The 11,728-nt window shown below is 39.4% G+C and overlaps 1 protein-coding gene across 1 annotated transcript in view; it reads left to right on the top strand.

Annotated features, from left to right (window-relative positions):
* The window catches only part of Atr (ATR serine/threonine kinase), a 69,639-nt gene that overhangs the window by 50,658 nt on the left and 7,253 nt on the right, over positions 1 to 11,728 (top strand). The window contains exons 34-40 of the mRNA XM_013029885.1: positions 733 to 912; positions 2,188 to 2,330; positions 5,260 to 5,357; positions 5,847 to 6,079; positions 7,649 to 7,783; positions 9,875 to 10,075; positions 10,209 to 10,352. Of these exons, the coding sequence (XP_012885339.1) occupies positions 733 to 912; positions 2,188 to 2,330; positions 5,260 to 5,357; positions 5,847 to 6,079; positions 7,649 to 7,783; positions 9,875 to 10,075; positions 10,209 to 10,352 (1,134 nt within the window). The remainder of the gene's footprint in view (positions 1 to 732; positions 913 to 2,187; positions 2,331 to 5,259; positions 5,358 to 5,846; positions 6,080 to 7,648; positions 7,784 to 9,874; positions 10,076 to 10,208; positions 10,353 to 11,728) is intronic.

Consider the following 11,728-nt stretch of genomic DNA (forward strand, 5'->3'; position numbering starts at 1 on the left):
TTTTTTTTTTTTTGCTTCTTTTGCTCAAGGCTGGCTGGCACTCTACCCTTGAGCAACAACTCCATTTCTGACTTTTTTTGTGTTTGTGGTACTGAGAATTTGAACCCAGGGGTTCATTCATGCTAGGCAAGCATTCTACCACTGAGCCACCTTCCCAGCCCTCTTTTCTTTTTCCTTTTTTTTCTTTCTTTTTCTTTTCCTTTTTACTTTCTATTCTCCATCTTTCTTTCTCTTTTCTTTTTCTTTCTTCCTTTATTTTTTCCATTTCTTTTCTCTCCTTCCTTCCCTCCCTCTCCCTCTCTTTCCCTCTCTTTCTTTCTTCCTTCCTTCCTTTCTCTCTTTCTCTTTCTTCTTGACACTCTCACTGTGTAGTCCAGGCTGTCTTGGAACTTTCAATCCTCCTATCTCCAACTCCTGGGGCGTATACCAACCACACCCAGCTGGTTATGACTGTTTCACGCTAGAGATTTCAGTTTACCTGTGATTGTGACTCCATGCCATCTACATAAAACTTCAGATGAGTAAATGAATGAATGAGTAAATAAAAGATTTCTACCTGAAACAAATTAGTACTTCCCTTTTAGAATTTTTTTTATTAGGAGGGAAATGAGAAATAAATATGAAATTACTGGTGGATTTGTACTTAAACATTTAATGAACTTTGAATAATTTTGTTTTTCAGAAAACAAATATATTCTTCAATTAAAAGGCTTGCTGTCTTTTTTCTCTTAGGGAGATGTTCATCAGGCACTTATTGTTCTTCAAAAAGGTGTTGATTTATGTTTTCCTGAAGATAAATCCCAAACTGAGAGTAAGGACATGTTGATTCTTGGTCGAGCTACCCTACTTGTGGGCCGATTTATGGAAGAAACAGCTAACTTTGAGAGCAATGCAGTTATGAAAAAATACAAGGCAAGTATATTTTTAAAAAGTACATGTATAATAGGAAACTGGCTCTTCAGTGAGATTAGACTCTAACTATAAGGAATCACCACAAGGTAAACTCTAGTGAGACCACTTACCATCCTGAAATAGGGTGCATCCCCTGCTCCTCCCACCTACTCCAAAGTTAAACTTATGTAACTTCCTTAGTAGATATTATAAGATGGTGTCATAAAAAATAAACCTCTCATGCTGGACTTTGTCAAGGGGGGGTGTAGTTGGGAGAGGGCACAGGGTGCCAAGACAGCTATAATGTAGTTCAAAAACAATGAAGAGCCGGGCGCTGGTGGCTCACGCCTATCATCCTAGCTGCTCAGGAAGCTGAGATCTGAGGATCACGGTTCAAAGCCAGCCCGGCAGGAAAGTCCGTGAGACTCTTATCTCCAATAAACCACCAGAAAACTGGAAGTGGTGCTGTGGCTTAATTGGTATAGCACTTGCCTTGAGCTGAAGAGCTGAGGGACAGCGCCCAGGCCCAGAGTTCGAGTCCCACAAAATAAAACAAAAATAAAATAATAAAAATAAAAAAATAAACCTCTCAAGCCAGTTGCTAGTGTCTCACACCTATAATCCTAATTACTCAGGAGGCTGATAACTGGGATCAAGGTTAGCCAACCTGGGCAGCAAAGCCTTATGAGACTCTTACCTCCAGTTAACCCTTACCAGAAAACCAGAAGTGGAACCATGGCTCAAGGTGGTACCTCTAGCCTTGAGCACAAAAGCTGAGGGTTGGCACCCAGGCCCCGAGTGCAAGCCCCACAACCCAAAAAATAAAAATAAACCTATGGACAGCCAGGCACCAGTGGCTCACACCTGTAATTCTAAATAATCAGGAGGCTGAGATCTCAGGATCATGGTTCAAAGCCAGGGAAGTTGGTTAAGGTTTTAATCTCCAGTTAACCACAAAATGCTGGCAGTGGAGTTGTAGGTCAAGTGGGAGAGTGCTAGTTTTGAGCACAAAAGCTCAGGAACAGTACTTAGACCCTGTGTTGAAGTGCCAATGCCAGCACCAAGAAATAAATAAAATAAACCCCTGACTCCTGGATCAATGAAAAACTACAGTGGAAATTTTAAAATACTTTGAGCTAAATGGTAATTATGTCATAGCCAAACCTGTGGGTATAGCTGAGGTCGTTCCAAAGGGAGTTGACATTTTCACATGCACATATTGGAAGGAAATGAAAATTCAACGTTAGTTCATAGTGTGAGGTTCTCCTCATGAATGACCAGTGTTCTCTTCCATAGGATGTGACCTTGTTCCTCCCAGAGTGGGAAGTTGGGCATTTTTACCTTGCCAAGTACTATGACAAACTGATGCCCATGGTAACAGACAACAAAATGGAGAAGCAAGGCGACCTCATCCGTTACATAGTCATTCACTTTGGAAAGTGAGTATAACAGAGTATTGGTGCCGCTTTATTCACATAGACAAGATGGTTTCTGGGACTGTGGGTTGTTTTTGTTTTTGTTTTTCTGTGGTGTTGTAGATCACACATGCTAGACACAACACTGTAACACTACATGCTTTCAGAGTACACACCCAACAGCTGATCTTGTCATTTACTCTTTTTTTGGGGGGGGGAGGGTCCAGTTGTGCGGCTTGAACTCTGGGCCTGGGCGCTGTCCCTCAGCTCTTCAGCTCAAGGCAAGCGCTCTACCACTTGAGCCACAGCACTACTTCTGGCTTTTTCTGCTTATGTGGTGCGAACCCAGGGCCTCATGCATGCAAGGCAAGCACTCTACCACTGAGCCACCTTCCCAGCCCTTGTCATTTGCTCTTTAGTCTTAGTATGCATCCTATGCCTTGATATGGAATGCATTTAATGTTTCTTCTTAAGTATTTAAAACCCTATTTAAACTACTTAAAGTAACTATTTAAAGTCCTTATATGCATTAAAACTCTTAGTTGTAGGAAAAGGTTTTTGAATCCTCTTGAAGGGAGTAAGGCCATTTTGGAACCTATTTCTTCTTTTTTTTTTATTATTTTCTTTTTCCTTTTTCTTTCTTTTGAGTCAGAGTCTTGCTATGCTAGCCAGGCTGGCCTCAGTCCTTCTGCCTTAACCTTGTAAGTGCTGGCATTACAAATATATACCACCATACTCAGCCTCGTCAGAATCTATTTCTATCTATAGTAGTTATAGTAAAATGTTTGCATGCTTACAGAAGTAGATATTAGCTTTTAACATGTATTTAAGTGACTGAAGTTATCTTGACTAACTATATTATTACTGATTAAGTATCCGTGTTTTCCCTCAAGGAGCTACACAGCATCTGTATATACGTAAAACATTTTAATAATAGTTCATAACAGAATGTGGAAGCACATATAAATATCAGAAAGATCTTCCTGATAAAATCAAGGCAGCAGAAGTGAAACAGACAAATCCAGAAGTTCTGAGCTTTGGACAGACCTGAGGTGGAATGATAATCGTTAGCACAGGGGCATGGTATGGGGATGGAGAGTGGGTGGATGCTGAGCTTCTAGATGGGATGGTGGTGTAGAATTCCACGGGTGGATGGATGCTGGCATGATGGTGCGCATGGAGAGCAGTGGGAATACACAGCCAGGCTTCTGCTTAAACGTGGTAAGGGAGGATATTTTTATGCTATGCTTATTTTACCACAATAAAAAGTCTGAATAAAATCTGGGTACTGGTGGCTTATCCTTGTAATCCTAACTACTCAGAGGGCTATGATCTGGAGATAGTGGTTCAAAGTCAGTCCCTGGGCAGGAAAGTCTGTAAGACTGATCTCTAACCATCAAAAAGCCAGACGTAGAGCTGTGGCTCAAGTGGTAGAGAGCTAGTCTTGAGCAAAAAAGCTCAGGAATAGTGCCCAGTCCCTAAGTTCAAGCCTTAAGATTGGCACCAAAAAAAAAATTATTTTTTTTGGGGGGGTGGTCCGGTTGTGGGGCCTGAACTCTGGGCCTGGGCGCTGTCCCACAGCTCTTCAGCTCAAGGCTAGCGCTCTACCACTTGAGCCACAGTGTCACTTACTGCTTTTTTTTTCTTTTTCTGCTTATGTGGTGCTGAGAAATTGAACTCAGGGCCTCATGCATGCAAGGCAAGCACTCTACCACTGAGCCACCTTCCCAGCCCTCCAATTTTTTTTTTTTTTTTTTTTTTTTGGTCGGTTGTGGGGCTTGAACTCTGGGCCTGGGTGCTGTCCCTCAGCTCTTCAGCTCAAGGCGAGCGCTCTACCACTTGAGCTACAGCGCCACTTCCGGTTTTCTGGTGGTTTATTGGAGATAGGAGTCTCACGGTCTTTCCTGCCCGGGCTGGCTTTGAACCGCGATCCTCAGATCTCAGCCTCCTGAGTAGCTAGGATTACAGGTGTGAGCCACCAGCGCCCGGCTCCAAATTTTTTTCTTAAATAAGGTGATCACCATACTTCAAAACCTTTCTTTTTCAGTAAGGAGACAACTTTATTGTTTTTGCAGGTTTGCCAGTAACCAGCATTGAGGGGTTTGTTCATAGGATGGTTAGAAATTAGACCTGATGACCAACCTAAACTGACGAATAGTAAGACTGGAAAATTCCAGAGATAAGGGATTATGAATATTTGAATCCCAAGAACTGTCGTTCACCATTCATATAATCTTGTGGGATTTTTTGGGGGGGCAAGTTGGGGATGGGTGATACCATATTGAGGATTGAACTCAGAGCCTGGGCCTTGTCCCTTAGCTTTTTTCCCTTAAGACTGGCACTATACCACTTGAGCCACACCTTCACTAATGACTTTTTTGGTGGTTAATTGAAGATGAGAATCTCACAGACTTCCCTGCTTGGGCTGGCTTCAAACCATGATCTTCAAATCACAGCCACTTGAGTAGCTAGGATTACAGGCATGAGCCACCAGCACCCGGTCATATATTCTTAATCTATAGGCTATTAATTCATATTTTTTAATTAAGCAGAGCATGATAAAACCAGAATTTCTGGAATCAGTCCAGAATTTATTGAAGGGAAGAAGTGTGGGGTTGTGATTTTCCAGAAAATGGAATGATTGGGCCTGACCAAGACTTATAGGCGGTAGAATGCAAACAAAGGTACAGATTGTAAGGACAAGTTAAAAGAAGTATTGGCAGAAGCCCCATTAACTCAGAACTTGTATCATTTTTGACTCACACAGTACAAAGCTAAGTGGTGAATTAGTAAGAAAAAAAGGAGGCAGGAGTCAAAAATAACCTCTATTAGGAAGAAAGCCCAATTTGTCAGAAGGCTGTATGTAATGTGAGTGGTACTTTAAGTCCTTTTAGTTCACATAACCTAAAAAAGAGCCCTGTGTTAATAATCTTCCTTATCTATATAATTTCAGATCTTTACAGTATGGAAATCAATTCATTTATCAGTCAATGCCCCGAATGTTATCACTATGGCTTGATTTTGGTGCTAAAGCATACGAGTGTGAAAAAGGTATTACTTCCCAAGGAACCAGAATTTTAACTTTGGTATAAAGAATTATAACTTAAAAAAAATATATAACTTTGGTACAAAGTTACATTTGCCTTGACCATCTAATTTACGAAAAGTTAAGAACTAATGTGATCATTTAAGTATTGTTAAAGTGCAATAATTGGGAGAAGGAAGGGAAAGATACATCACAGACTTTCAAACTAGCTGCAATTTATGGCTTACCTATGAAATTCTAACCATTTCTTGATAAACTCAACACATAAGCAAATACATCACCTTTCAAATGAATAATTTACTCAGAAATTACCATGAGTAGTAAAAACTAATAGCTCTTGGCCCTACATGTTTTTCCTACTCAGTCAGAATTAACCATTTCACAGGTTGGAAATAATGTGTTTTTAAAGGGTTTTTGAAATAATTTTTTAATGTGAAGTAAACGGATAACACTTCTTTTTCTTTTTGGTCCTTTCAACTGAATTTTTTTCCTAGGTAGCCGAGCTGATCGCATACAAATGAAAAATGACTTGACTAAAATGAATAAGGTTATCACAGAACACAAGAATCAGCTACCTCCCTATCAATTTTTGACTGCCTTTTCACAATTGATCTCTCGAATCTGTCATTCTTCAAATGAAGTCTTTGTTGTCTTGATGGAAATAATAGCCAAAGTTTTCTTGTCCTATCCTCAGCAAGCAATGTGGCTGATAACAGCTGTGTCAAAGGTAATCTCAGTCACCTCAGTGTCTTCTATTTTCTGTGGCTAATAGGGTTCTGGACTGAATATTAGGTTTGTTGTTTTAAATACAGCCTAAAAAGAGAGGTTATGGCATACTGTAATTAGCCTATACATAACCTTCTATGCTTCACTGAGATATTTGGAGATATTTACCATATGAAATGACATGCTTAAAATTAAAGAATTCAGTATATTTTCTTTATGAAGTCTAATAAACTATAATGGTAACCCTTTTTTATTCAAGTACTTTAATCCAAAGTGCTTGGACTATATACTAAAAACAACACTTCATTGAAGTATTTTAAATGGGCATGTTTAAGGTGATGAAAATATTTAATAAAGAAATGTTTTGGGGATTTTGGATTTGCATAGAGGTAAAAATGAAAATGAATGATGCCATTGATTAATATTTTGTTGTAATTTTATATGTATGTATATATATATTTTTTTTTTTGAGTCCGGTCGTGGGGCCTGAACTCTCGGCCTGGGCGCTATCCCTCAGCTCTTCAGCTCAAGGCTAGCGCTCTACCACTTGAGCCACAGCGCCACTTCCAGCTTTTTCTTTTTTGCTTATGTGGTGCTGAGGAATCAAACCCAGGGCCTCAGGCATGCAAGGCAAGCGCTCTACCACTGAGCCACCTTCCCAGCCTCTGTTATGTATATTTCTAAGCATATTTTAACACTAGAAGTTACATGGCATATTTTCCTATTTTTCACTTAAATATTAAATAAATAGTTAAGAATTGAATATATTGGTATCTTTACATATTCTTTTAAAACATTTTTCTGTAACTGAATAGAAGTTTTAAATGGCTTTCTATACTTTAGATAAATAGCTTATCATTAAGATGATTTTAGCCAGGTGCTGGTGGCTTATACCTATAATCCTAGCTACTCAGGAAGCTCAGATCTGAGGGTTGCAGTTCAAAGCTACCTAGTCAGGGAAGTCTTGTGAGATTCTTATCTAATTAACCACCAGAAAACCAGAAGTAGAACTCTGGCTCAAAAATGATATGAGACTAGCCTTGAGCAGAAAAGCTCAGGGATACGGCCTGTCCCTGTGTTCAAGCCCCACAGCCAAGAACAAAAAAAAAAAAAAAAGATTCTTTCTTTTCTTTACTTTTCTATACTTGCTTTCCTTTCATATAGTTCTCAAGAAGAGTTTTTACTGGGTTATGAGGTAAAAAACATTTTTATGGCTTTTGATGGCATTGCCTCATTGTATTTCTATCAGTATAAACTCACATCGTGAGCTTTTTGTGTGTGTGTGTGTGCTGGTCCTAGGGCTTGAACTGAGGGCCTGGGCACTGCCTCAAAGCCAGCACTCTACCACTTGAGTCATAGCTCAACTTCTGGCTTTTGGAAATGAGTTGGAGATGAGTCTCATAGACTTTCCTGCCTGGGCTGGCTTTGAACTGCAGTCCTCAGATCTCAGCCACCTAGGATGATAGGCGTGAGCCACTAGTATTTTTTAAGTTGTTTTTTGTCAGTCGCAAGTTTTCTTACCTATTTAAAATCTAATATATGATTTTATTTAACTCTTTTTTTATGACAGTCTTCTTATCCCATGCGTGTGAACAGATGCAAGGAAATTTTAAACAAAGCTATCAATATGAAAAAGTCATTAGAAAAGTTTGTTGGAGATTCAACTCGCCTGACAGACAAGCTTCTGGAATTGTGCAACAGACCGGTACTTTCACAGATCTTATTGTTTATAGATAGCTGTTCAATCATTTATATAAAATACAAATGTGATTTGAGCTGATCTTCTTCCACTTGACTAAATAAGTTTCTAACATATACAGATATGTGAGCTGGGCACTGATTGGCTCACGCTTCTCATCCTTACTACTCAGAAGGCTGAGATCTGAGGATCGAGGTCAGGAAAGTCCCTGAGACTCTTATCTCCAATTAACTAGCAAAAATCCAGAGATGGAGGTGTGGCTTAAATGTGACTCAAATAGCTTTGAGTGAAAAAGCTAAAGACAGTGCCTAGGCCGTGAGTTCAAACACTAGTACTAGCATACGTGCACACGCACACACATACTCAATCATATATACATGTCAAAAAACGTATCAAGTGTGTACTTTTGTTGTTGTTTTTTTTTTTTTTTCAGTCATAGGGCCTGAACTCTGGGCCTGGGCGCTGTCCCTCAGCTCTTCAGCTCAAGGCTAGCGCTCTACCACTTGAGCCACAGCGCCACTTCCAGCTTTTTTCTTTTTCTGCTTATGTGGTGCTGAGGAATCGAACCCAGGGCCTCATGCATACAAGGCAAGCACTCTACCACTGAGCCACCTTCCAAGCCCTGTACTTTTGTTGTTGTTGTTGTTCCAGTATTGGGGCTTGAACTTGGGACCTGGGCATTGTTCCTGAGTTGTTTTGCTGAAGGCTAGTGCTCTACCCTTTGAGCCACAACTCTACTTCCAGCTTTTTATGGTTAATTAGATCCTGCCCAGGCAGGATCCTTACATCTCTGCCTACTGAGCTGTTAGGATTACAGGTATGAACTACTAGCATACCCAGCACAAATTTGTACTTTGAATATGTATGGATTTATCTTTTTGTTTTGGTAGTATTGAAATTGAACCAGACTTGAGAAAGCTAGGCAAGTGCTCTACTAGTGAGCATACTCTCCATCCACTGTTAACAAAGCTGTTTTTAAAATTTATAACAGTGCTGGGAAGTGGCTCAGTGGTAGAGTGCTTGCCTAGCATGCATGAAGTCCTGGGTTTGATTCCTCAGTACCATTTAAGCAGAAAGGCTGGAAGTGGCACTGTGGCTCAAGTGGTAGAGTGCTAGCCTTGAGCAAAATAAGCTCAGGGACAGTGCCTAGGCCCTGAGTTCAAGCCCCAGGACTGCCAAAAAGAAAATAATAAAATAAAATTTATAACATAAAATTTTCTGAAAATTCTTAGTGTGAATTTTGAGTAATAGAAAACTCTATATTTTATTCCTAAACTTTTTTTTTTTCAGTTGTGGGCCTTGAACTCTGGTCTTGGGCACCATCCCTCAGCTCTTCAGCTCCAGGCTAGCGCTCTACCACTTGAACCACAGTACCATTTCCAGTATTCTGGTGGTTTATTGGTGATAAGAGTCTCACAGTCTGGGAAGGTGGCTCAGTGGTAGAGTGCTTGCCTTGCATGCATGAGGTGCCCTGAGTTTGATTCCTCAGCACCACATAAGCAGAAAAAGCCGGAAGTGGTGCTGTGGCTCAAGTGGTAGAACACTCACCTTGAGCTGAAGAGCTAAAGGACAGCGCCCAGGCCCAGAATTCAGGCCCCATGACCCACAAAATAAATAAAGAAAAGAAAAAATAAAGTTTCACAGACTTTCCTTCCCTGGCTAGCTTTGAACCACAATCCTCAGATCTCAGCCTCCTGAATAGCTAGGATTACATGTGTGAGCCATGGGCGCCTGGCTATTACCTAAGTTTCTTAGAAGGAATATTAAGTAGAAGATATATAAAATTAAACCATAAAATCATGTATTTAAAAATACATGTTTGAGTATCATTTTGCTGCCAAATGAATTGACTTATAAATCTTTTTGGATTTTCTAATGTCTGACCACAGCTCTCATCATTAAACAATCCTGTGGTGTTAGTTTCATTAGTGCTACTAGGTTAAAGCAAGATGACTATAACTAGTTAGGAAACTGCACACTGCTAAACTCTTGTAATTAACGTAGCATAAAAATGAAATGTTTATTGTGGTGGAAGTTAAGCATTGTATAATTCAAAGATAAACATAGAAGTAAGAATGTATTACTTTTGTTTTCCAGTTTGATGTGAGTGTTTCCACATTTAGCATGAATACTCACTTTAAAATGCTGAAGAAGTTGGTGGAAGATATGACATTCAGTGAAATCCTCATTCCTTTGCAATCAGTCATGATACCTACACTTCCTTCCATTCTGGGTGCTCATGCCAACCATGATGCATTTCCCGGGCATTGGATCTATATTACAGGCTTCGATGATACGGTAAACTTCACTTATATGATGAGAGCAATGCCTTTGAAATTTACTATTATCTTCATTTTTATTTTACATAACTCAGTGTGCAGATATTTAAGCAGTTTTGGTTTTAATTAATATGATATTTGTCATCTTTTAGGTGGAAATTCTTCCTTCTCTTCAGAAACCAAAGAAAATCTCTATAAAAGGTTCAGATGGAAAGTTGTATATCATGATGTGCAAGCCAAAAGATGACCTGAGAAAGGACTGTAGACTAATGGAATTCAACTCTTTGATTAACAAGGTTTGGAGATGGTTTGCTTCTATGTGGGAATTAGCTGAATTACCATCATATGATCAGACTTCTCAGTATGCAGTCATATTACTTTCTCAGAAAGGAAGGAAGTATACTGGCCTTTTTTTCACAATTTTTTTTCTTGTAGTAAAATTTATATATAACAAAAAATTAGCCAGGTGCTGGTGGCTCACACCTGGAATCCTAGCTACTCAGGAGGCTGAGATCTGAGGATCGCAGTTCAAAGCCAGCCCCAGCAGGAAAGTCTGTGACACTGTTAACTCCAATCAATCACCAGAAAACTGGAAGTGGCACTGTGGCTCAAGCGGTAGAGTGCTTACCTTGAGCCGAAGAATGCAAGGACTGTGTCCAGGCCCAGAGTTCAAGCCCCACGACTAACAAAAAACAAACAAACAAAAAAACCCATAAAATTTACCATTTCTAAGTGTATTCTGTGCATTAAGTACATTCACAGTATTGTGCACCTATCACCATTGGCCCTTCCAGAACTTTTGTGATGTTCCCAGATTGAAACCATGTATTACACAGTAATGTGCCCCATTTCTTTTTCCAGCCCCCAGCAACCACAGTTCTACTTGCTGTCTCTATTATTTCACCCATCTTGGGTACCTCATAGAAATGGAATCATATGTAGTATTTGCCCTTCTGTGACTGGTTTCTTTACTTGGCATTAGTCTTAAAGGCTTAGCATTTCCTTCCTTTTGAAATTGAATAATATTCCAAATAAAGAAGATGTGGACACAATAAAAAAAATTTTAAATATGAAGAAAAAAAAAAAAGAAGACGTGGGGCTGGGAATGTGGCTTAGTGGCAGAGCTCTTGCCTAGCATGTGGGAAACCCTGGGTTCAATTCCTCAGTACCACATACACAGAAAATACTGGATGGGGCACTGTGGTTCAAGTGGTAGAGTGTTATCCTTGAGCAAAAGAAGCTCAGGGACAGTGCCCAGGCCCTGAGTTCAAGCCCCAGGACTGACAAAATAAGAAAGAAAATGTGACATTTATTTTATGCATGTATCCACTGACGAACCCTTCACTTACTTACATATTTTGGCTTTGGTGACTGATGATGCTCTGAACATGAGCAGAAAGATATTATAGTCCCTTTTTTGATCCCCAATTTTCTGTTTTCAATCTTATATAATAATGTTGCCTGTTTTACTCAATTTTTAACAAATAAGATTATGTTTATAGAACAAAATAAAAGATATGATGGGAAATATTTTCTATTTAGTATCAGGTATTACAGATATTTTTCTAGTTAGTACTAGGTTATATACAGATATATATGATAGTTAAAGGATATATACATATATATATACATATACATATCCCTTATCAGACTTTTTTGGGCATTCTTTTTT

The sequence above is a fragment of the Dipodomys ordii genome, unplaced genomic scaffold (genome assembly GCF_000151885.1).
Source record: "Dipodomys ordii isolate 6190 unplaced genomic scaffold, Dord_2.0 Scaffold124, whole genome shotgun sequence".
NCBI classification, from domain to species: domain Eukaryota; kingdom Metazoa; phylum Chordata; class Mammalia; order Rodentia; family Heteromyidae; genus Dipodomys; species Dipodomys ordii.